The sequence below is a fragment of the Vipera ursinii genome (genome assembly GCF_947247035.1).
Source record: "Vipera ursinii genome assembly, chromosome: 7".
Lineage (NCBI taxonomy): Eukaryota > Metazoa > Chordata > Lepidosauria > Squamata > Viperidae > Vipera > Vipera ursinii.
In genome coordinates, this window is record NC_139521.1 from 10,181,050 (window position 1) to 10,206,982 (window position 25,933).

Below are 25,933 nucleotides of genomic sequence, written 5' to 3' on the forward strand. Positions count from 1 at the left end.
ATGCCAGGGCCCGGTGCCGGTCCACAAACCAGGGGGACTGTTATTCTGTTATCTCAGTGATAAAACTGGCTTTTATGGACAATTTCCTTGGCTGCATGACAAGGAGGCTGTTTCCCCCCAAAAAGCAATAACAGCCGACATCTTAAGAACCATACAATTCTAATCGAGTAAAGAAAAGTTCGCCACCATTCCTTGGTGAATAACGGTTCAACTCTGGGACGACCTGCTCGTTTTTAAGCATTTCTCAAGCCTTCAGGAGTCATTCCAGTAGGAAGGCCTTCTTTGAAAGACTCAAAAGTACATCAAGGCCCCCGTACTAAAGCAGAGCTTTTCACAAAGACAGTTGCCTTGCCTTCAGCAGCACTTCATGGCTTATTTTCAACCGCAAGGTTTTAGACAGAAGGGTCCTTCAATGGAAGAGATAAAAGAGGATTTAGGAAAGGCAGGGGCTGTACTGTCAAGCAGTGTCTTGGACTCCACCAGCCACACTTCTGAAACCTCACTGCCGACCGACCCCAAAATTCAAAGGATTCTGACTAAGCCCATTTCCATCGTCACGTAACAGCACTGAGAGATGGCCTCCTGATCAGAGTTTACCATGTTCTTGTCTTCAAACTGATGACGAAACAATTGTGACTTTCCGTAATGTCTAATATATCTTCAAGCTCTCTCAAAGTCTTGCATTGCCTCCAGGATTCCTTATTGCCATTTTTCTTCTTCTTATCATAAAACCTTTTGGGGGGTGGGGGTGGGGAATTCGTATTTTTCTCCCCTCCTGTATTCTGGGTATGAATACAATGGCTTTTGGGAAAAGGCAATGTTTGGCACACGTTCCAGTTGTTGCCCCCCCCCCCTTTTTTTTGAGAAGTCCTTATACAGACTGTGAAGTCAGAGAGATAGCGGGGCCGTAGGCAACGTAGCAGGTCTGAGAAGCATCGTCCCTGAGCGTTAAAAGTTCCGTTTCTTCACTAGGATAAATGGTAGTGTCCATGTCATCTGAATGGTAGCCTGACTGGTAGCCACTGGTGGGATTTGAAGCTTCAGACATAACCGATTCGTTGCTTTTACTGGAAATCAGCCCACTGAAAAACAAAAAATGGAAATGGCTAATTTTGCACTAGGGTTCAGAGTATGTCTAATGGTGTCTGAGAGTGACCTAGGGAGACAGGAGGAAGAGACCAAGAATGGACCACCAGCATATCAAAGATGTTCCAGCCCACAGAAGGAGACGAGTTAGTACACAAAGCTTTGCTGCTTTTCTGAACTACCTCAAAGGTCTATCAATATGGGATTTTTTTTGCCTTGACCAATAAGTATGGAGAACCTTCTGTCTGGTTTGATATAGCACAGGTACAGATTTCAACAGATAGTTGTTTGTTGTTGTTGTTAGCTGCGGTCATGTCCGACCCATCGCGACCCCATGGATAACGTTCCTCCAGGCCTTTCTGTCCTCTACCATCTTCTGGAGTCCATTTAAGCTCATGCCTACTGCCTCAGTGACTCCATCCAGCCACCTCATTCTCTGTCGTCCCCTTCTTCTCTTGCCCTCAACCTTTCCCAGCATTAGTCTCTTCTCCAGTGAGTCCTTCCTTCTCATTAGGTGGCCAAAGTATTTGAGTTTCAACTTCAGGATCTGGCCTTCTAAAGAGCAGTCAGGGTTGATCTCCTCTAGGACTGACCAGTTTGATCGCCTTGCAGTCCAAGGGACTCGCAGGAGTCTTCTCCAGAATAATAATAATAATAATAATAATAATAATAATAATAATAATAATAATAATAATAATAGTTCAAAGGCCTCAATTCTTTGGCGCTCAGCCTTTCTTATGGTCCAACTTTCACAGCCATACATTGCAACTGGGAAGACCATAGCCGTGACTATACGCACTTTTGTTGACAGGGTGATATCTCTGCTTTTTAGTGTGCTGTCTAGATTTGCCATTGCTTTCCTCCCCAGGAGCAAGCGTCTTTTAATTTCTTGGCTAACAGATAGTTAGGACTGCAGAAAAAACAATTGCCACCAGCCTAGTGTCAAGATTCTGGATAAAGATCCCAATAAGGCAAAGCACACCTGAGACATTCCAATCTCTGATGCAAAACTTTATTGAGTACAGCACACTGGCACGAAAGAGTTGAAAACCAGCTCTGGCGATATGTGGGAAAAAGATAATCAAAAGAATAAAACCTTCCCTCCCCTCTCTGACAGTTCAGATCACATTGTCCAATTAGTTAGTCTTCAGGCAGTTGTTACGAGAATAAAGTGTCTGCTCAGCATAACATCTCTTCGGCAACCTTGCCTCCCATATGAATCAAAACCACCTGTGCAGTCCCCCCACTATGTAACTGTTGGCAAGCTAGAAGCAGCATGGCTATCCTAACATAAGCAATCTTCGTAGCTGGACACCTGCCTTCCATTGAGGACCGGTATATTCCAAGGGTCAGAAAGAGGGCTGAGAAAATATCTACAGACCCTCTCACATCCTGGACATAAACTGTTTCAACTCCTCCCTTTAGGATGGCGCTATAGGGCATTGCATGCCAAAACAACTAGACACATGGACAGTTATTTTCTCTCGGGCCATCGCTCTGCCGAACCCCTAATTCTCACAGTACTGCTTTATGTCTAAGTATATTTATCCATGTTATCCATGCTATAATATTATTGTTATTATCATTCCCATCTTATTTACTACCCTTTCTTATTCGTATCATCATTATGATTATTATTACTCTGTTCCTTTGCACGTACACTGAGAGCTTCTGCACCGGAGACAAATTCTTGTGTGTCCAATCAGACTTGGTCAACAAAATATTCGATTGTGTATTCTGTTCAAGGGGTGTCAAACTGCCGGCCCGCAGGCCGGATGCGTCATGCCAAAAATGCACCCACCCCATTGCCGGCAATGGAAAAAAAGTCGCGATACAGAGCAACATGTCACATGACGTTGCGAGTTTGACACCCCTGTTCTATTCTGTTCCATGTGGGAGAGATGGAGAAGCATTTTCATCTATCAGCGACGTCTCTCCCTACACTAACTGCCATCTAGCAGCAAATATTCTATCCGACTGCAATGGAGGGGAAAAGGGAAAGAGTGCCAGAATAAATAAGCACGGGATATAATCGGACCAGTGATTCCCAAAGCGACATTGGAACCCCAGGAAGTCAAAATGTTGGTGGACAGTTTAAGCCTTTAGCTTGCGGTATTGTGCATTGCTAGAGAAGACTCCTGCAAGTCCCTTGGACTGCAAGGCAATCAAACCGGTCAGTCCTAGAGGAGATCAACCCTGACTGCTCTTTAGAAGGCCAGATCCTGAAGCTAAAACTCAAATACTTTGGCCACCTAATGAGAAGGAAGGACTCACTGGAGAAGAGCCTAATGCTGGGAAAGATTGAGGGCAAGAGAAGAAGGGGACGACAGAGAATGAGGTGGCTGGATGGAGTCACTGAAGCAGTAGGTGTGAGCCTAACTCCAGAAGATGGTAGAGGACAGGAAGGCCTGGAGGAACGTCATCCATGGGGTCACGATGGGCCGGACACGACTTCGCAACTAACAACAACAACAACAAATTGTGCATTGATATGCTCTTTTCTCCCATTTCCCAAGAGGGTGGCATCATTGATGGAACATTACTGGGTAAGAAGAATAAATCTGTCCAAAAGAGAGGTAGATAACTCTTGAATATTTCCAATCAAGTAGAGAATTTTATTTATTTATGTATTTATTTATATATAAAATTTATTGGCCACCCATTTTACCCTAGGGTAATTCTGGGTGGCTTTAGAGGCAAAATAAAAATGTCTATACAGGCATAATTAAAACATAAATAATTAAAACCAAACATTAAAACCTAAGGACACATGGGGAGGGCAGGGACAGAGTGAGTGGGTGGGTGGGTGGGATGTGTTGTGACCACTTCTACTGGGCTGTTTCCCCACTGGGGCACTTTGGTTTTTTAATTCAGAACCACCTTGATTTATTTTATTTTATTTTTTTAATAAAATGGGCGCGATGATTGTTTCTCCAGATTTACCTGAAGGGCAATACCAGTTCTTTAGCTTTCTCTTCTAACGCCTTTAGTTCTTCAGATGCGAGAATCATCCCACTATCTGTCTGATTTTCCTGAAAGAGTCCAAAAAAGGAAAAAAAGAAAAAGGCTGTATGGACAATCAATGGAAACACAGACAGATGGACAGACGGACGGACCAAAAGTTCAAAAAAAGAAGAACCAATAAAATGGACTTACATCTTGAACCACTTTTATGGCTGGTTCTATGGGCACAGATTCAAAAGTCTTGACGCTCACACGGCGACTGTTCCTTTTACTTCCTGGGCAATGCTGGCTGAAAAAGAAATAGACCTCTTGTTAGTGTGCCGAAGCTAGTAAAACTGGACAGTCAAATCTTGTACAGCTAGCATCCCTCCGAGCGGTGATCGTCATCAATTTTTGGCCCCAGGTATTTTTCAGGTATCACTGAAAAATTGCCAGAATCTCATTATGATTTGAACGATTACAATTTTATCCAGAAGAAAAAGGTACTTCCTGTGGATTCAGTCAACCCTTTGATGCATCTAGGTCAGTATTGGCGAACCATTTAGAGACCGAGGGCCCACACTGCAACCCAAAACCCACTTATGTATCATCGAGTGCTGGGTGGGCGTGGCCCATTGGCTGGGTGTAGCCCATTGGCTGGGTGTAGCCAATTGGGTGGGCATGGCCCAATGGGTGGGCGTGGCTGCGTGGTAACGGCAGAGTGAGTGGGACTAAAAAGTTCAATCAATCAATTCCTACTTTGCAAGATCTTATTTTTTTCCCGCGAGAAGTTGAAATTGATTGATTGATTGAACCTTTTTTTTTGCACATGGCGGTGGAGGCCTAAAGCGAAAAGGTTTTATAAAACCCAGCTGAAAGCCTAGGACTGGGGCAACAGCACGCATGCTCACAGAGAGGACTCTGCATGCCGCCTGTGGCATGCGTGCCATAGGTTTGCCACCACGGATCTAGGTGCTATAGGGATTCTGCAACCTGTATTGGATGCCAGTGTGTGTTTGTGTGCATATGTGAACATGTGCATATTTAGTGTCCTAGATAATCCACCCTTCCAGCTGTTTGACCAAACAGCTTCCTTCTCCCAGAGACTGTCCTAAACCCATTTCCTGGAAAGAAGTCAAACACGTGCTTCCTTTAGATCCCCAACCTTTGGGGCATCAAGGACCAGATCCATGGACCAGGAGGGAGGGGGAGGCATGGTTTTACACGCTACCTAGATCTCACGAATGTGCAAATGAAGCTTCACTTGCTTATGCACCCCGGTTCCTAATGGGCTGTGGACTGGTACCAGTCTGCAGTCCAGGGGTTGGGGACCCCTACTTTAGATAGCCTCCCTACGTGCTGTCATGCTCCCTCACGCAAACATGTGACTGTGGTTGGTGGGTTTATTAATATTCCCCAGCAACTCCCTTCACAAAAAACCCAGAACTGTCCCAATTAAACCCAGCCACAAGCTAGTCCAATGCTAGTCCACAGAGCAATGGCACTTGAAAGTTTCCCAATCAACATAAACCCACCAGGCAAAATTAAATCCACAATACAAGAGGGTTCATAAGGCAAGAAAAGTCCAAAGTTCACAAGACAAGATCCACGTCAAGGCACAGAGGTGTCATTCCAAAGCAAGGCAAGAATCACAATGACCAGAAAACACACAGCTAGGAAATGAACACATTGCTCCCAGCAACGCCTCCATCCACCTGCTCTGCTAAATAGCCAGCTTCTGGTGCAGCCTATCAAGAAGGGCAAGGCTGCCTCCTCATGCGTAATCTGGCTGACCTTCTCTGCTCCTGCCTTTTCTCTGCCCTATGTGTTCTTGGATCAGGTGCAGCAGGCAGTTCCTCTTCCTCATCGCTGACTGGTTCCAGCTGCATGCTTGCCCCACCTGAAGCCTCAGGGCTGTCCTGCTGCAGCTGTGCTTCAGCCAAATCCCCTCAGATGGCTGCTTGAAGCCATTAACCAACTCCCTTCCTGACACCCCTGGAACTGGCTCATCCTCCTCCGAGGTGACATCTAGAGAGGTAACTGAGAAAGGATCCAGGGGAAGTCATCACACCCCAGGGCACTACGGACGAGTGTAGAATGGATGAAATGAATTGAGCCCAAAGGTTACGTTGCTAAGTGAAACCCTTGTTAAGTGAGTTTGCCCCATTTTATGACTTTTCTTGCCACAGATGTTAAGCGAATTGTTGCAGTCGCCAAGTTAGCAGCACGGTTGTTAAAAAAATGGATCTGGATTTCCTACTGATTTTGCCTGTCAGAAGGTCACAAAAACAGATTGCATGACCCCGGGACACTGCAACCGTCATACAAACACGAACCAGTTGCCAAGCGTCTGAATTTCGATCACGTGACCATGGGAATGCTGCAACAGTCGTGAGTGTGGAAAAATGGTTGTAAGTCACTTTTTTCAGTGCCGTTGTAACTTTAAGGGTCATTAAATTAACTGTTGTACGTCGAGGATGACCTGTAATGCAATGGATCCTTGTGATAATGTGAGGATGGGGTGCACCTGGCTGCAAGTTCATCAACTTCCCCCACCTTCAGTGTGTGGAAACTACATTGCCCTTTTAGCAGCCATGTGTCTCTGTTACATGGACTCTGACAGCATTTCTGTGAAGTTAAATGAGATTGTACACATTCATTCATCTATTGTGTATTTGTACATTAGTCACCTGGTCTCTTGGGTGGGACACAAACAGTTTATCATTTAGTGTGACATATTGCACTGAATAATGAGCAACACAAATGCCTTTCTCATCTTTGCTATGATTACCACGTCAAGTATCAACCTTGGGAAGGGGTTGTTGAAGACTCCCAATGGAATATGCTCCGACTATTACAAACCTTGTTTGCGACGTGCTGTCATAATGGAACTGAGAATCACATACTTCCTCTTCTTCCTTGCAGGAAACAGGTGACGTTGGCAAGGAGAGTCCAGAATCTTCTTCAGTATGAAGCAACGTAACTTGGGGAAGGACAACATAATCTTTACCATCCTGATGTGAAAGACAAGACAAAAATAGCTTTACTTTTTATTATTAATGAATGGAGCGGATAAAAACGAAACAAAACAAAAATTCAGGGAGTTGGTGGCAGCCTGTAGAACAGAGGTAAGGAATGATGCCCCCCTTATGACTTTTGGACTTCAACTCCCAGAATTCCTGAGCCAGCATGACTGACTTAGAAACTCCGCAAGTTGAAGTCCACAAGTCATGAAAGGGGTCATCCTTCCCCATCCCTGTTGTAAAACATTTCTGTACCTTGTGAACATTTGCTTGCAGTAAATTCCCTAAGTGCTCCACCAGATCTGAGAAGGTTGGCCTTTGTTTCGGTTCACCATGCCAGCAGTCCAGCATTGTTTGATACCTGGAAAATTAAACCTACTATAAATAAATATGTCCCAGACTTAAACCCATTCAGCTAGTTATTAACGGTTATGGTGCCAAGGAATAAAGGAAGAACAGGAAAATTAGATTTGATTTGTTTGACTTTGCTCTTCTATCCCATTAACATCAAAGCTATGTTGGCCAACTAATGGATGTGTTTTATTGTTACACCGGAGCTTTCCTCAATAAAATGGAAGGGAATGGAATGAATGTATGATCAACGTCTGCTATAAAATGTGTTTTCAACAGCAAAACGTTCTTACATTTCAGGCGTTGTGTAATCTGGTGGCCTCATCCTTGTTCCTTCTTTTAGTCTTCTACAGAAATCTTCATCAATTTTCACACCTGGATATGGTGAGGCCCCTAAAAGAGTAGAATTTCTTTTAAACATTCCCTAAAAATTCTGGTCTCATTGTACTGCTTAACTACACCAATATGAAAAACAGCTACAAATTTAACAGGTATTTCACTTGAACCAAAGATGGGCGGAAGATAGATCAGGATTGGCAGGTAAACCGATCTTTTGGAGAAGATCATAAAAATGTCAAGACTGCTAAAGCAGTTGACTTAAAACTGGTCATTTACAAACTGTTTTTTGAGTTATGATGGCCTTGCAAAAGATGCGTTACAGCCCCTAAAACATATGTGGTCATCGTAAGATGTTATGCCACCCTCTTCAGCCAGATGGTCAGATTTCACCTGGCCACTAGTTTACATTTATCTTTACCATTTATCTTTACCATTTATGACTGATTGCAATACTCCATGGTCATATAACTATGATTTCTGACATTTTTTTGCCAGTATCTGGCAAAAAATTGAAACATTTGGAACGTAAGAGCTTGTTTGAATCCCAGAGTGGCCTTGATGTCCAAGTTCTTCCCAATGTTGAAAGTTTACTACCACTTGTCAAAAAAAAAACACCCAAAATCGCACATTCAGGAGCATAGGTTCTTACATACGACTGCATGATTTGGACTTATAAATGCGTGATTTGCTTAACAACCACCAGACAAATGTTGAGCAATCAGGTCCAAACACACGGGCATCTTGACTTCTATGAGTGTCAAAATGTACGGCCAAAATTGCAGGCCCAATTGTGGCAGTAAATCAAGGACTAACTGTAGCTTAATAATGGGAACCACAGATTGATTCCACCTCAAACATTTGGAAGGACCTAGAGATCAAGGGCAATCTAGGATTCAAGCAAACTCTTATATTCTGAATTTCTCTTATTTTGAAATACATGTTTTGTTTTTTTTACAGATAATTCTAATAGATCTCCTGTGAGGTCAAATTTCTGGCTGAAAACCATATGGGTACCGCATGGCTGAAATATGCTATCACCAGCATAGAAAGAATCCATAATAAATCAAATGTGACATTAATTTTTTTTAAAAAAGTATTTGGATATTGTTTTGCTAGACATTTTCTAACCAAAATATGGGAATCCTGCAACAGCACATAAAAAGTGCAATAATTTATTTATCATCATGGTCCAATATATTTATTTTCTAAGATTTGGACTGAGGGAAAGATTTCTTGATCTAACAAAACAGACCCCTTCACTCCCTCATCTTTTGAAACACCTTCCTGGGTACCAGAGCACCCAGAAAAATGGGGTACGATGTTTTAAGGGGAACCCTCCAAAATTAGATGGCAAGAAGTTCTGAATCCATGACAATCCATGGAGCTCTAGAATGAGCACAGAGAAGAGCAACAAAGATGATCAGGGGACTGGAGGCCAAAACATATAAGGAATGGTTACTGGAATTGGGTATGTCTAGTTTAATGAAGAGAAGGACTAAGGGTGACATGATAGCAGTGTTCCAGTATCTCAGGGGCTGCCCCAAAGAAGAGGAAGTCAAGCTATTCTCCAAAGCACCTGAAGGCAGGACAAGAAGCAACGGATGGAAACTAACCAAAGAGAGAAGCAACCTAGAACTAAGGAGGAATTTCCTGACTATAAGAACAATTAACCAGTGGAACTACCTGCCTCCAGAAGCAGTGAATGCTCCAACACTGGAGGTTTTTAAGAAGAGATTGGACAACCATTGGTCTGAAATGATACAGGGTTTCCTGCCTGAGCAGGGGGTTGGACTAGAAGACCTCCATAGTCCCTTCCAGCTCTGTTATTTTGATCAGTATAATAATATGAACAGGAATCAAACTCATGGACATAATTGGGTCTTAATGAAGGTTTTGGGTTTTATTAAGGAGCAACAAATAAAAATATTAAATGCCTATTAAATATTCACTTTTTTGTTCTATACTGGTGGAGAAGTAGGTATCTATAATGACACTGCATTAAAAACATGGGTACATTTCCATAGCCTTAATGTTAAAACCTTGAGAAGAATTAGCCAGCAAAGACATTTGACTTACCTAATGAAAATATTTCCCACAATAATACACCAAAAGACCAGACATCACTTTGAATTGTGTATACACGATCAAAAATGGTTTCTGGGGCCATCCATTTAAGGGGCAATCTGGCCTAAATATTTAAGAAACAAGATTATATATCGTAAATACCACCAATTAATAGCAATGGCATTATTGTCATAGTAATTTACATAAAGGTGAAAGTTATAAAATAGTAAAACTTGAATGCTTGCAGAAAACTGATTACAACACGTTTGCTAAATCAGTGAAGTGAAAGTGGGGCTAGGTACTTAGGATGTCATGGTTAACTTTAATTTTAAATAGATGTCTGAAAATTTCAGACTCTGAACTTACATCTCCTTTTCTGACGTAATCTGGATCTTTGTAGATATCCCGAGCTAGTCCAAAATCACAGATCTTGACCACGTTGCTCTCCGATAAAAGGATATTGCGAGCGGCCAAATCTCGGTGTATACACTGAAACAAGGTAAATATGAGTTAGGATAAAGATTAATGAGTAAACAGAAGCATATATTATTCCCGACAGCAAGGAGAAGGAGAGATGGTCAAAGAAGAGGATATATTTTACCTTGTTTCTATTTGGAAATTGCTTCTGGATTTTGTGCTTGCGGTGAAAAAAATAATAACGAAACATTGATTTTGTTTTTACCAATTAGATAGGTTTATTGTTATAGAAATGGCTAATCTGTACCGTTGTGTAAAAGTAAAAAAAAGTTGAGGTTGTAACGTTGTTATCTTCTGCTGTGCTCAAGAGAGATGGAAACTGGTACCTTCCCCCCCCTTTCCTTCTTTACACCCTGTTTCAACTAAAGGCACCCTTATATATTGATTTGAGGGTGTAGTTCTTAATAAATGCATTAACAACAGTTTTCCTTAGAGCAGTGATGGCGAACCTTTTAGAGACCCGAGTGCCCAAACTGCAACCCAAAACCCACTTATTTATCGCTGGGTGCCAGGTGGGCGTGGCCTACTGGGTGGGTGTGGCTGTGGTGGTCATGGAAGATTGGGTGGGTGTGGCCAAGGTGGGTGTGGTCAATGTCGCTCGTGGGGAGGGACACCTGTGGGGGGCAGCTGGTTGAAGAGGGACAGTTGCCACCTCTGAGGCATGGCACGGGTGCCCAGAGGGAGGGCTCTGAGTGTCGCCTCTGGCACCCGTGCCATAGGTTCACCACCACTGCCTTAGAGGGACTGTACTTCCCTCGACCTCTATATGGCTTGCTCCAAGATAGGTTCGTGTTCATAGGCATTCATGAAATAAATAATAAAATCTGATCGGAGGAAATGGACACGGAGCTTCCGACCCGTATGTCAGTCTTGTTGGCGAATTCACAAGGGCTGATGCTTTTATCAAAGCACTGAGAAGCATCAATAGCTTAAGCCCAAGAAGGCTCCGAGGTCTTGAATGCATTCCAGACACAAACATTACAGTTTCCTTCCACCAAGCCTCATCCTTATTTGCAATTATTTCCTGAAGGATGTTGTCATTCTACAAGTGTCATTTCCCTACAAGAAATTCCTTACTTTCCGGGACGCCAGGAATTCCATCCCACGGGCCACCTGGAAGCTGTAGCAGATAAGGTCCTCTAGGTGCAGAGAAGCTTTGCAAGGATCTTCTGATGCTGCTGTAAAGAAAAAGAAATGAATTTATACACGATGCACACTCTACTGCGCATCCTGGGCAACCTATTTAAAACTGTAGTACACATAGCGATGATGAAATATTTTCCATGGGAACTGCTGAGGGTGGTTATCTACCCTTCACCGGTGGAATGAACAGAATGGAATATTTTCCGTGGGAAATGCCCTTGTCTAGATCACAGCTACATTTATTTGTTGTGTAACAGGATTTTAAGAAAAACCTCACTGTAGATTAATGAGATATTAACAGTGAATGACTATCCTGGGAACATCTGGCCATGGGTGGTAAAGCTAAGGAAATACCAATTTTGTTGTTAGTTGTGAAGTCATGTCCAACCCATCGCAACCCCATGGACAACGTTCCTCCAGGCCTTCCTGTCCTCTACCATCTTCTGGAGTCCATTTAGGATAAGGCCTACTGCTTCAGTGACTCTATCCAGCCACCTCATTCTCTGTCATCCCCTTCTTCTATTGCCATCAACCTTTCCCAGCATTAGGCTCTTCTCCAGTGAGTCCTTCCTTCTCATTAGGTGGCCAAAGTATTTGAGTTTTAGATCTGGCCTTCTAAAGAGCAGTCAGTGTTGATCTCATCTAGGACTCACCGGTTTGATCGCCTTGCAGTCCAAGGGACTCGCAGGAGTCTTCTCTAGCACCATAGTTCAAAGGCTTCAATTAATACCAATTAATAATATGCTAATTTGCCCTTGAAGGTTTCTTCTCACAGAAATTAATCCTTGATTTCTTCAGGTTATTTGAGTGTTTGGAGGGTTTTATTTCATGTATTTTATTATTCATTTCAACTTTGGTCATAACCTTTGCTTAAAAAAGTATGGCAAATCTCACTTTCTCCTTCTTCCACGTCACTGAGGGATCGCTCCTCGCCAAATCCCGAACTTGTTGAGCTCTGGCTGCTTGCAATGCTGTCCAAGCGTTTCTTTAGCTCTGCAGAGAAGTCACTGTGTCGTCGCCCAGATCTGGTACTATTGATCTGTGGCAATGAAAACAAACGAAGAGCAAAAGAGGCGATCAGATTTGCATCATTTTCTCTGAAGGCAAGAAACAAAAGGGTGTGTGTGTGTAAGTTTTTAGTTGCTGGTAAATAAAAGAAGCTATATAACAGGAGATGCAACAAAATATGGCAAAGGAGATAGTACGATTTTGCTGGAGCTCTATGCAGTGTTTGCTTCACACATGCAAAGATTACACATCATTGGTTAATCTACGTCGCCTTCATCCTTCCTTTCACGAATGCCACTGTCATCCCACATTTTAATGTGGTCTGCCTTTTTTAGCAGTTCAGCCCCAGAAATGCTGTTGATATAACCCTTGGTTTGACCAAAGTTGGGTGCCCTTGCCTTCAACTGTGCCCAGATGACACTCCTCCACTATCAACACTGAAGTAAGATTAGTTGCCTAGCTAAATAGATAGCTTATCTACATGGAAAGCTACCATTTTGCTCTTTACCTCAGGTAGCAAAATGCTTATGGGAGGCTCTGCTCAGAAATCAATCCTGGGGAATTTATGTCTGAGCTTTACATGGACTAGACCAGTGATGGTGAACCTTTTAGAGACCGAGTGCCCAAACTGGAACCCCAAACCCACTTATTTATCACAAAGTGCCAACATGGCAATTTAATCTGAATACGGAGGTTTTTAGTTTAGAAAAAACAACTCATACATTAACATATTTTGTCTTAAAAGAAAAACACAATAACAAAGCTTTCAAGGACACAAACAACTTTTTACTGAAAGGTAAAAGTTTGCATTTGGCATGCTTTCGAACAATGAATGTGATTTTTGCTGTTGTATGCATGCTGATAATTTGTCTAACCTTGGCTTATACTTTGTAAGTTTGAGAGCAACACATGCAGCACTCCAGGTCATCTGTTAGTTTGTTTCTGGTGTCAGATTTGATATAATTCAAAGCTGAAAACAGCGTGCTCACTCCGGAGGCTTGTTTTGACTAGGAAGGGGCTTGAGAAATGGCTTTTTCCTGCAAAAACGTAGCCAAAGAGTGAGGCGTGTATGCCCACAGAGGGCTCCGAGTGCCCCCTTCTGGCACGCGTGCCGTAGGTTCGCCACCACTGGATTAGACTGTTAGTGATAACTATCGTGGATGACTTGGGACTATTGAGTAATATGAGAGACAGACTCTCAAGGAAGCAAATGCTATTGTACCTGAAGAATATTTGTGAAGGCCCCAGGGTGTATCATGATTAGTCAATGGCTTCATGTTGAAATGTTAAATGTGTACTTTACTGAGAAAAGGAGTGCAGTTGCTCTCCACATCTGGACCCTTCATAATTGCAAAGTGTGAAAGGAGATTAACAAAAGTAAAAAAAAGGGAATGACTGCCTCAAAGGAAGGTCTGTGGCTGATGGCGGACAAGAACCTGTGTCGTCTATTCTTGTTCTAATACTTTAACCTCTACGTCACACAAAGTTCAACAAATCTCATCATGAGCACAGTGAACGGTTCTCTGGGTTGCGAAAGCTCACCTTGCATGGAACAAAATCATTTCGCTTGCTTCTTAAGTAGACAGACAAATTTCCAAACTTGCAGTATTCCACAATCACCATGAGTGGACCTGAACAAAGTACAGTGAGAGGAAAAAAAGGTTGGATCACGAAAACGGACCAAAGCATGTTCAATATTAAAACAGAACTAGGTCAACCGTCATCGGACAGAATCTTGCACAAGCCTTCAGATAGGAAGACAAAAGAGTATTTAAGCAGTCGTCAACCTGCCCCATTGAGTAATTCTCTCTAGGTTTTCTGTTAAATATTTCTGTTTAGTTTTGTAATTTTTTTTCTTCATTGCTGAACTCCAAGAAAGATCTACAAGAGGAGCTGTCACGTCAATCCATTCATGCAGTTTCTAAGATACATCAGAAATGATCTAAAGTAACAACACTGACCTCCGGGTTTTGTGCAAGCTCCGAGTAGGTTGACTACATTGAGATGATGGCCAATATGAATAAGAATTTTGAGTTCGGACATCAGTGCTCGGTGCTCACTGTGCGTTGCACCCTCTGCAAAGAAAAGGCACACAAATAATAGCAGGAATAAACTCAATTCTATAGACTGTAGCTGCAATTTATCTGAACGGCCTCAGCTGAGCTGCCAACTTCCATTTCAAAGGTAGGGAAGAATTACAAAATCCATTGGGTCTATCTGGTTTCTTTGCAGCAATGTAAGATAAACAGGCACCCTTAAAAGTCTGCTCTAGACCTCGAGTCACATTTACTAAAGCATCTTATAGGAATGGCCACTCTACCAGGATTTTTTTTTTACTTTCCTTGGACAAATTAACACTTTTATTTTATGGCTATTCTCTCATATTTCAGTAGGTTGAGTTACTGTAGACAAATCTAAATGGTGCAGGGGGGGCGGGTTGAGTCAAACCACAATAGAGATCAAAATAGTATTTTATCAAGATTTGTGAGCAAGCTTAATAGAGATTTGTTGTTATTAGAAACTGCATAGGAACTAGGCATTCGTCCATGTGGAAGAGGCCTGCAGAATTTACATATAAAAATACCACGGGTAAGGAATATGATAGCACAGCTATCATGCATAACCCCCCCCAACCAGGAAAGTTAATGCAAGCTATCAGTCCTGCAACTTGTCCATTGGTCGGAAAACGGCTATATTCTTTCCATTTAGATCAGGGGTGTCAAACTCGCAATGTCCCGTGACGTGTCGTGACGTATCACGACTTTTTTTCCCATTGCCAGCGATGGGGTGGGCGCGGTTTCACCATGACGCATCTGGCCCGTGAGCCAGCAGTTTGACACCCCTGATTTAGATGTTACATGCTTGCTAATATTAAGAGAATTGTAATGCGTAAAACCCTCTCCAGCAACAGCTACTAATTACCCAGGACCAGGGCTTTTTTTCTCATAGAATGCTCAGAACAGAGTTCCGGCACCTTTTTTGGATGGAACCTTGTAGGGTAGGCAAGGCAGGTTGTATGACATGTGTGAGTTCCGGCACCTTTTTCTTTTACAAAAAAAGCACTGCCCAGGGTAGATGGGAAATGCAGAAATGCACCTGTTAATGCAGTCAGACTACACATTACCTATCTTTTGGTAATTAGGGACAATTGTGTGAACCAAAGAATAAAGCAGAAGGCCATTTTCCATCCCTAAAACTGCTAAAGCCATCTAAATACAATTCTCCTTGTCCGAGAAGTACAATCTGCATAGCTTTTACTTTTGCTTACCATCACTTCCTTGTTGGGTGAGCAGATTTTTGATTCTTACCTTTAAGCATTTTGACTGCTACAGTTCTGCAAGTAGTTGTTTTGTCAATTCCAAATGCATCAGCTTCAATAACTTGACCAAATGCTCCTCGGCCGAGTGGCTTTCCTGGATACATAAGAAACAGGAAAGAGTAATATATTCATCCTCAAATGTCAGGAAAGAAATTATTTACCCATTCCATTAAAAAAAATGTGGACGAAGGAAGGAAAGGAAAACGCTATCCTAGCTGCTGATCCTTGCAAATTTGTTTCAGGACTGGCCATGAAAACTTTGTCCTCAAATCAAATGTAAGGTTGCATTAATAATAATAATAATAATAATAATAATAATAATAATAATAATAATAATAATAATAATAATAATAATAAGAATAAGAAGAAGAAGAAGAAGAAGAAGAAGAAGAAGAAGAAGAAGAAGAAGAAGAAGAAGAAGAAGAAGAAGAAGAAGTTGGAAGGGACCTTGGAGGTCATCTAGTCCAACCCCCCTCATTGTTTTTGAGTAATATGAGATTATTTTATACTGGTCTAAGGAAGGCAGCTCAGTGCAGGAGACCCAGGCAAGAATAGAAAAGCCTTCAGTAGACCGCCATTATTTAGCTACAACCAACCGATCGATCAGAATGGAGCTGGGAGGAACCTTGAAGGTTTTCTAGTTCAGCCCTCTGCTGTTCTCACTGTTAGTAAGTTTCTCCTTAGTTCCAGATTGCTTCTCTCCTTGATTACTTTCCATCATTTCTTGTCTTGCCTTCGGGTGCTTTGGAAAATAAGTTGACCCCGTTCTTTCTGGCAGCCCCTCAAATACTAGACCAGGGCTTTCCAACCAGTGGTACAGGTACCACCTGTGGTACATTGGCACTTGACAGGTAGTACGCGACCATCCTAGAAAAGTGGTAGCGGGGGAGGGGAATGAGCTGAACCAGTGGGAGCATCGCACAAGCCTGAGCGAGAGATGGCTGGAGCTGCAGGGCTGTCAGGGCTCAGCGGAAGCGCCAGGATCAGCGCCAGTCTCCAACTGAGCCCAGAAGAAGTGCCAATCAGCTGGAATGTTGTAGTATCTCCAGGGTCTTTTGATTTACATTCAGATGCTTGGCAACTGATTCATATTTATGACGGTCACAGTGTCCCAGGGTCATGTGAAGTGACCAAAACCTGCTGCAACCACCCAGCAGACGGGGGGGGGGGAATAAAAACCAAACACCCCCCCACCCCCGCTGCCAGTCCTCAACAGAAATGCTCACAACAATGAAAACCTTGGACAGGAGGAAGAGCGCCGCCGGGTGGGCGGGCAGGCGTCTTGCTCGGCTGTGGCTTGGGGGGCACTTTTTCAGTGCCCTTGTAACTGTTGTAAGTCAAGGACTACCTGAACTTCATCACTTTTTTCCTTTTTTTTTTTTTGGTCATCAAGTTTTTGACACCTTGCCAGGCGACTGGTGGTCCTCGGATGTTGCCATATCCTAAAAGTGGTACAATGGGTGAAAAGGTTGAAAAGCCCTGTTCTAACGTTCCTGTGAGGTCAGCCAACAGTATTGTAGGCATTAGGGGACTGACACTGGGGTTGCGTGAGTTTGTAGCTGAAGCAAAATGGCAGCTACAAATATCCTCCTTTAGCCTAGTGTCTATGGAGATTCTCAGTCACCCAGGTCATAGTTGTCTCAAAGACAACTATGTTTACTGGTGATATGATCTTGTTCAGCCCCAATGGTTCAAAATCAGAAACTTGGTAGTCCAAGAGTTGCCCACCTAATGTCATTTTAAAGGAAAGACAGGTGCCAGGAAGGGCTGCCTTCCTCCGATGACAAAGCCCTGGCTGCCAGCTGCATAATTGTGGCTGTGTGTTTGGGCGACTCTGTGACAAAGGCGTGTATTCTGGTTATCATCTTCTTCTTCTTCTTCTTCTTCTTCTTCTTCTTCTTCTTCTTCTTCTTCTTCTTCTTCTTCTTCTTCTTCTTCTTCATCATCATCATCATCATCATCATCATTATTATTATTATTATTATTATTATTATTATTAAATAGCATTTTGATACGGATTCCAACAGCCACAGTTTTGGCACATTCCCTGGGCGTGTGGCCTAGCTGCGATTTCACTGCTACACATGATATACTACCACTAGCTTCACCACTCAGAAATGGTGGGAATTACTGATGTGCCCTGTCTTTTTCTGTATTCTGCCACACTCCTCTTTGACTGTCTGATGGCCTCCCTCCAACTAAAGGATGGGGAACTGGCTGGTTTCCAGTGCTAATTAAAACCCATGAACCCTCCTGGGAAACTCAAACAAGAACCCATTGACAAAGAATAGCCTGTAACACAGCCTATAAACAATCTACAATGTCTACAAATTTACCCTGTAGTCTTAGGAATGCCAATACACTGTTCGGCATTTAAGAATTTTCCCAGTACAAATGTGATAACTTTCTAAGTGTTATGTGATTCCCACCAGCCTATAGTAGTGGCCAAAATTGTGGGAAACCTTTGGGAAAAGTGTACAGTAGAAATGCCACCTTTGGTTAAGTTTCCACCATTTTTTTCTTCTAATTTCTTGATAACTGTAGCCTCTTTCACTTAATGATATTATTTTACATTGCTTTCTGGGCGACCAGTCAACTCTTTACACCATCGCTTTATTACATTTTACAAGCTCGCTAAATGAAAGAACACACACACACACAAAAACCCAACCAACTTGATACCGATCACATAACACACTGACAAATGTCCTCCACTCAGCTTCAATACGTGACCTCAATCACTGCATCCTACTGTGATCTGATTGGCTCATTGCCAAAACAAGATGACACCCGATTGGCTCTCTAAACACTCATGCTCATTGACTACCATCAGAGAAAGGAAAGCTACCTGATATCAACCTAAGCAAGTTGTGCTTCCTTTTTCTGGTTATTTGGCTATACCTTTTCATAGAATAAAGGTAAGGGACGTGGTGGCTCAGTGGGTTAGGACGCTGAGCTTGTCGATCAGAAGGACCGGTAGTTTGGCGGGTCAAATCCCGAGTGCCGCATAACAGAGTGAGCGCCTGTTACGCGTCCCAGCTTCTGCCAACCTAGCAGTTTGAAAGCACGTAAAAATGCAAGTAGAAAAATAGGGACCACTACGGTGGGAAGGTAACAGCGTTCCGTGCGCCTTTGGCGTCTACTCATGCTGGTCACATGACCACGGAGACGTCCTCGGACATGCGCTGGCTCTTCGGCTTTGAAACAGAGATGAGCACCGGCCCCTAGAGTCGGAAACAACTAGCACGCATGTGCGGGGGAACCTTTACCTTTACCTTACTTTCATAGAATACAGTACAGATAATTGAACAATTATCTTCATTGCATTACATTCTGGATTAAGGTAGCTTTCCATTGATATATAATTTTATGGTACTACTCCCCCCCAAAAAAAGTGGTGTTATTAGCCATCAAACCTCAAAAGTACACTTTTCCCGAAAGGTTTCCACAATTTGTGCCACAACTGTACATCCGCCCGCGAAAAATTCTAGTTTCATGGCTATCAGGACAAACACCCATTGGTCTGAAGGAACAGAGCAAACCTAGCTTCAGCCTATCCCGAGGGAACTCCCATTTATTGGCATCATAAGGGAGGCGTTCACACTGCTCATTCATAGGTACTTCATCAGGATCCATGATGATAGACAGGTAGCCAGTTTTTAGTTCTCCTCCATTGGCCTGAAAGAAACACAATGATCAAACAATCGTAGCTTATACTTACTGTGGAGTCCTCTGCCATCTCTCACATTTACCAGCATTGTAAAGATTTGAAGGGTGGGGTTTGGGGTTGTTGTTTCGTTTTTTGCCAGAAATGCAAGAATGTTGTTTTTTTCCAATACACGTAGCCATCAGCCCTCATTAGAAAGTTGCTTTATTGGTATCTGAAAAGAGGACCTTTCTTTTTCCCCCTCCTCCTCCCCACCAATTAAAAGCAAAATATTTGTATGCCTTCCATGCTCTGCAGGAATGTGATGCCCCGAGGAAGGGAAGGGCGGGGGAGCCTCAGTTGGTTTCAAGACAAAGCCGAGAAGCAGACAAAAGGACACCCGTCAGGTTTCATTTGTTATGCAAGACTAATGCCAACAGACACTGGGAGGGTTGGTTTCATTACCCGTTTAACAGTCCGGAGAATGATGACAAGGAGTAGCCAGAAGAACATGGCAATGACTGCTGTTCCAACAAGAATAATGAGCTCAAAGTTTCTTTTCTCATCAGTCCCTGGGAAGAAAGAATGACATGATTCATTGATAGGATCCAAAGCCGTTGGAACAGGACATCAGCTGAAATACTTCAAGGGCACTTTCTTGTCCAAGAAAGAAAAAAAATTTAGATGCCCAACACCTAACAAGTCTAAGACCCCCCCAAAAAAAACCTGTCAAGAAAATATCATATTTTTCTTCGAGACAAAATGCAACCACCATCGCTACCATCATCATCATCGCTTCCTGTACCACTCAAATACTGAGCACAAATACTGGTTACAATACTGTCCTGGTAAACATATGATCAAGTTCTTCTTCACTATTCTAGTATAAGCTAGAGATTCACATGGCCAGAGATCCACATGGCCAGAGATCCACATGGACAAAGATTCACATGGCCAGGGATCCACATGGCCAGAGATCCACATGGAGAGATATCCATATGGCCAGAAATCCACATGGTCAGAAATTCACATAGCCAGAGATTCACATAGCTATGGCAGCAACAGTGACCTACTGATAAGGCCAAATAAATGAAAACCAATGTTGAATAATAATAAATAAAAAATAAATAAAAAACTGAAGGTTTTTCAGTTGGCCTGAATCTTTCAGTTCAGGGAGATATGTGCAACTCCAGAAAAAAAAAGTGACAGTTTAGTAATCTCTCTGAATGCATATCAAGGAGAGATCCCCGACTGCATGAAAAGATGAAAAATGCCAAAGAGCTAGAAATGGATCATTTCATCAGTGACACAAGAGGGTAAAGACAGAGTATAATCAGGCTTAGGTGGATAATGAGCTAACTTCACGAGAAAGACTAATCTTATGAAGGTGAATGGAGAAAGTGAGCTACAGTAGAAGGAGGTTTTTGGGTCTAACTAACAGAGGACGAAACTCAAATACTTTGGCCACCTAATGAGAAGGAAGGACTCACTGGAGAAGAGCCTAATGCTGGGAAAGATTGAGGGCAAGAGAAGAAGGGGACGACAGAGAAGGAGGTGGCTGGATGGAGTCACTGAAGCAGTAGGCGTGAGTTTAAAGGGACTCCAGAAGATGGTAGAGGACAGCAAGGCCTAGAGGAATGTTCTCCATGGGGTCGCGATGGGTCGGACATGACTTCGCAACTAACAACAACAACAAACAGAGGACATGATTGACCTTCCCCCACACATTCTCCAAATCTATGGGATTTCAAGTCCCTATTCTTGGTCAATAGGTTTTCTGGGATTCATAGTTCCAACACCACTTGAAAAGTCAGGTTGGGCAAGGCAGATAGGGATAAACGAAGGAAACTCTGTAGTTTAATCCACACGAAGCTAGGGATTAGAACACAGACATGCACTCAACAGCACAAGCAAATTCCATTCTAGCATATTTTTAGAATCTCTTAAGAACTAAAAGCTGATCTTATTAAGCTGGACCCCTTAGAGTGCGTAGAACTAAATATTAAATGTCATCCTCCTACTGCTGCTTCTATTTTTTTTATTGTTAATACTTCGGTGGGATTAAGGAGACAATTGGTGCCTAAGCCTTTTACCCTTTAAAATTCACCCAAATCGTGCAAAATAGGCACCGGATTCACTTCGTTTTAGGGTTTGGGTCTCAACCAGCATGGATGGTCTAGTGCAAATTTCACCCAATGGCCCATCAGCCCTGGAAAGGACCTTCTGACCCATCATCCAATCTGGACGATCAAGAAAGATTGCTGATACTTGATGTTTTTTGTCATTGGTATAACCCAGGAGTAGGCAACCTTGGCTCTTTTACGACTCATGGACTTCAGCTCCCAGAATTCCTGAGCCAGCCATGCTGAGGGGAAAGGGAGAGGTTTCCAAGCTGAGCCATGCTGGCTGAGGAATTCTGGGAGTTGAAGTCCATGAGTCATAAAAGCACCAAGGTTGCCTACCCCTGCCCCAGGGTATAATCAAAAGCAGGGGTCTTCAAACTTGGCCCTTTTATGACTCGTGGACTTCAGCTCCCAGAATTCCTGAGCCAGCCATGCTGAGGGGAAAGGGAGAGGTTTCCAAGCTGAGCCATGCTGGCTCAGGAATTCTGGGAGTTGAAGTCTGCAAGTCATAGAAGAGCCAAGGTTGCCTACCCCTGGTATAACCAGATGACGTTGGGCGCTGACCTTAAGAATTGAAGCTATTTAAAGAAGGATTCCTAGTCTAAGTGGCTATGTAGAGAGTGGGCTTCCTTACTAAATATCAGCAAGGATAAGGATACTCATTTCCAAGTGAGTAATGCACTACTGCAGCATTAAGGGCCCTCCTTTCTCATTTGTGCTTGGGCCTTTTGCTCTGATTGAAAGACACTGCTAAAAAAAAGACAAACAAGGACTCTGAATTACTTTAAGAAAGTTTTCCACGTGCTTGCCCCTGCCACACACAAATGAGAGTTTAATGGGGGGAAAAAAACATTATTATATTTTCCAGAGCAAACAGTCATTTCAAGTGCTAAGTCCACCGTTATATACTGTATGTATATTCCAGTGAGAGAGAGAGAGAGAGAGATCGGAGATAAGAGAGAGAGAGAGAATAAAGCTTCAGTGGTTTCCACTAAAAAAAAGGAAAGGAAAGGAAACATGTTAGGTTCTAAGGAAACAAATCTTATTTGTTAAATAACCGATGTTATACATTTGCGCAAAGGATTATTTACAGACATTTTGCATCCAGCAATAAGAAGTTGCTTAGCACACAACATGTCTACCTCAGGCTCCAACGCTGTAAGAATAACAGGATGTAACTCTGACGTGCTTGTTTTTTTGTTTAAAAAAAACACAACCAAAACTTGTGACATTGAAGCAGTACTTTTGAAAAAACGGTACAGGGAAATCGTATATTGATATTTAAGCGTATTAACATGAAATCGCAGGGCTGTGCATTCGGTATCGGAAGAGTGTTTTGGAGCATGCAGAGGCATGAATAGTTCACCCATCTGAAACTCTTTCAAGCAGCCGTTTCTTTTCTTTAGACTGCAGAATCTTTTTGTCATCTCAAGAAAGATGCAGCTGCTTTAAAAAGTGGGGGACCTGTGCCATATAATGTTTGCATTGCCATGTGCTCCAAAAGGTCTTTTTTTAATAGTACCCCAAATATTAAATAGCCTTGTTTGACATCATAATACAAAGAGTAAGTATTTAAGTAATTGGCACACTTGGCTTAACTTAAAAGAAATTATCTAAATGCAGTATATGTAGGTGAAACTCAAATACTTTGGCCACCTAATGAGAAGGAAGGACTCACTGGAGAAGAGCCTAATGCTGGGAAAGGTGGAGGGCAAGAGAAGAAGGGGACGACAGAGAATGAGGTGGCTGGATGGCGTCACTGAAGCAGTAGGCGAGAAGATGGTAGAGGACAGGAAGGCCTGGAGGAACGTTGTCCATGGGGTCGCGATGGGTCGGACATGACTTCACAACTAACAACAACAAGTATATGTAGGAGAAAGGATGGCAGAACTTACACTGCCAGCACAGAACTAAATCTAACTTCCCTTTAACTAACTTTAAGCAGGTGCCAACCATTATTTGAGAAGAATCCCTCTGCATAAGCTTTAGCAATAAATCAGTTTAACTGAACCTTCATGTGTAGGCCTGGTCTTTCATGCCTGGCTGTATAATCCACATCACTTATAAGTTCCAAGGTTTTCCACTTAAATTTTGCCACTTCTCCTATGGCTGCCATCCAGTTTCTGGATTTCCTGTCTGGCCTCAGATTTGGCAAGCTTGCTTCTTCTCTTCAGTTCCATTTTAATTTCACTATCAATTGATCTAGTACAGGGGTCTTCAAACTCGGCCCTTTTATGACTCATGGACTTCAATTCCCAGAATTCCTCAGCCAGTGTGCCTGGCTGAGGAATTCTGGGAGTTGAAGTCCATGAGTCATAAAAGGGCCGAGTTTGAAGACCTCTGATCTAGTAGCATCTGGACTTGCATTAACAGAGTGAACACAGTTCTAAGGAGTTAGCCAGCAGAGCTAACCTAGTTCTAAGGAGGAATGACCCAGAAAGTAAGACTTTCCACCGTCAGCCTGGAAATGCATAGTGCCACTAACCTTCCACTTCAAAAAATGCAGCTGCTTTTGTACAACCCAGGACATTGCAGGCGTCGCACATATAAAGGCCTTCATCTTCCTTTCTCACCCTTTGTATGGTGAGACGTTGGTTCCCATCTTTCAGGACAATACCTTGTAGCAGACACAAGAAGGAGAAAGAACTTTTATTTTGCTATAACTTGGTCGACTCTGTGGTTAAAATAAATATACTGAGGTAAATAAGTATTTCTAGTTTTGGACTATCTTCTCATCCCACATGAAAGAAAACCAAGTTGGAGCATTCTAAAACTCCACATTACGTTTTCTTTTTGAATAACTGAACCTGCAGAGCTGGAGGTAGCATTTATCTGAACCTGAACTTATCTGGATGAGCAACCTGGAATTAAGGAGAAACTTCCTAACGGTGAGAACAATTAAGCAGTGGAACAGATTGTCTTCAGAAGTTGTGGGTGCTTCATCACTGGAGGTTTTTAAGAACAGATTGGACAGCCATTTGTCTGAAATGGTATAGGGCAGGGGTGTCAAACTCAATTTCACTGAGGGCCGCATCAGCATTGCGGTTGCCCTCAAGGGGCCGGGTGGGTGTGGCCTGGGTGGGTGTGGCCTACTGGGTGGGTGTGGCTAGAGTGCGTAAGGGCTACTGGGTGGGCATGGCCAGCTCTACATCGTTCGCATCAAGGGTGCCTATGGGGGCCTGGGCAGGAGTGGGACAGATCTGAGGGTCTCTGGCAGAAGGAGGGTCTCTGGGCCAGGGCCAAGGCAGTGGGGGCCGTTCCCTCACTGTTTCCAGGATGGCTTCGCGGGCCACATGAAACCACTTCACGGGCCGCATCCGGCCCCCGGGCCTTGTGTTTGACATGTCTGGTATAGGGTTTCCTGCTGGAGCAAGAGGTTGGACTAGAACAGACATGTCAAACACAAGGCCCGGGGGCCAGATCCGGCCCGTGAAGTGGTTTCATGTGGCCCATGAAGCCATCCTGGAAACAGTGAGGGAACGGTCCCCACTGCCTTGGCTCTGGCCCAGAGACCCTCCTTCTGCCAGAGACCCTCAGATCTGTCCCACTCCTGCCCAGGCCCCCATAGGCAGCCTTGATGCGAACGATGGAGAGCTGGCCATGCCCACCCAGTAGGCCATACGCACTTTAGACACGCCCACACAGTAGGCCATGCCCACCCAGGCCACACCCACCCGGCCCCCTGAGGGCAACCGCAATGCTGATGCAGCCCTCAATGAAATTGAGTTTGACACCCCTGACTAGAAGACCTCCAAGGTCTCTTCCAGTTCTATTCTGATTGATTGAATGGATTACTCTCTGGACTTGATTTTTATTTATATAAAGGTAAAGGTACCCCCGCACATGCGTGCTAGTCGTTTCCGACTCTAGGGGCCGGTGCTCATCTCCGTTTCAAAGCCGAAGAGCCAGCGCTTGTCCGAGGACGGCTCCGTGGTCATGTGGCCGGCATGACTAGATGCCAAAGGCGCACGGAACGCCGTTACCTTCCCACCGTAGTGGTCCCTATTTTTCTACTTGCATTTTTACGTGCTTTCGAACTGCTGGGTTGGCAGAAGCTGGGATGAGTAACAGGCGCTCACTCTGCTACGCTGCACTCGGTATTCGACCCGCCAAACTGCCGACCTTCTGATCGACAAGCTCAGCGTCCTAACCCACTGAGCCACCGCGTCCCTTTTATTTTTATATATGTATATATACAGTATTATTACTTTTTATAGGATTGGGAATAGGGTGGGGTCGGGGTTAGGGTTAGGATTTTTTAAAATAACATTCTTAATATGTAGCAAACAGCATGTTGTCTGAATTCGTGTATTTTAAAAAAACAATGAATAGTAACTAATTATCATAAACAATGTTAATTAATCGCTCAACAGTCTTTTTCTTACTAGTATATATTCAGTGTTACATATCA

General features: G+C 43.2%; 1 protein-coding gene across 1 annotated transcript in view; it reads right to left on the minus strand.

The window, feature by feature from the left end:
* Window positions 1-773: 773 nt before the first annotated feature.
* KDR (kinase insert domain receptor) overlaps window positions 774-25,933 on the minus strand; it is a gene marked incomplete at its 5' end in the record, with an annotated part of 58,972 nt that continues 33,812 nt past the window's right edge. Inside the window, 16 exons of the mRNA XM_083368019.1 lie at window positions 774-1,082; window positions 4,030-4,118; window positions 4,243-4,339; window positions 6,892-7,043; window positions 7,308-7,413; window positions 7,697-7,796; window positions 9,819-9,930; window positions 10,173-10,295; window positions 11,361-11,461; window positions 12,321-12,465; window positions 13,977-14,065; window positions 14,396-14,509; window positions 15,743-15,847; window positions 19,296-19,431; window positions 19,865-19,971; window positions 24,008-24,139. Coding sequence (XP_083224145.1) covers window positions 872-1,082; window positions 4,030-4,118; window positions 4,243-4,339; window positions 6,892-7,043; window positions 7,308-7,413; window positions 7,697-7,796; window positions 9,819-9,930; window positions 10,173-10,295; window positions 11,361-11,461; window positions 12,321-12,465; window positions 13,977-14,065; window positions 14,396-14,509; window positions 15,743-15,847; window positions 19,296-19,431; window positions 19,865-19,971; window positions 24,008-24,139 — 1,919 coding nt within the window. The 3' untranslated portion in view covers window positions 774-871. The remainder of the gene's footprint in view (window positions 1,083-4,029; window positions 4,119-4,242; window positions 4,340-6,891; window positions 7,044-7,307; window positions 7,414-7,696; window positions 7,797-9,818; window positions 9,931-10,172; window positions 10,296-11,360; window positions 11,462-12,320; window positions 12,466-13,976; window positions 14,066-14,395; window positions 14,510-15,742; window positions 15,848-19,295; window positions 19,432-19,864; window positions 19,972-24,007; window positions 24,140-25,933) is intronic.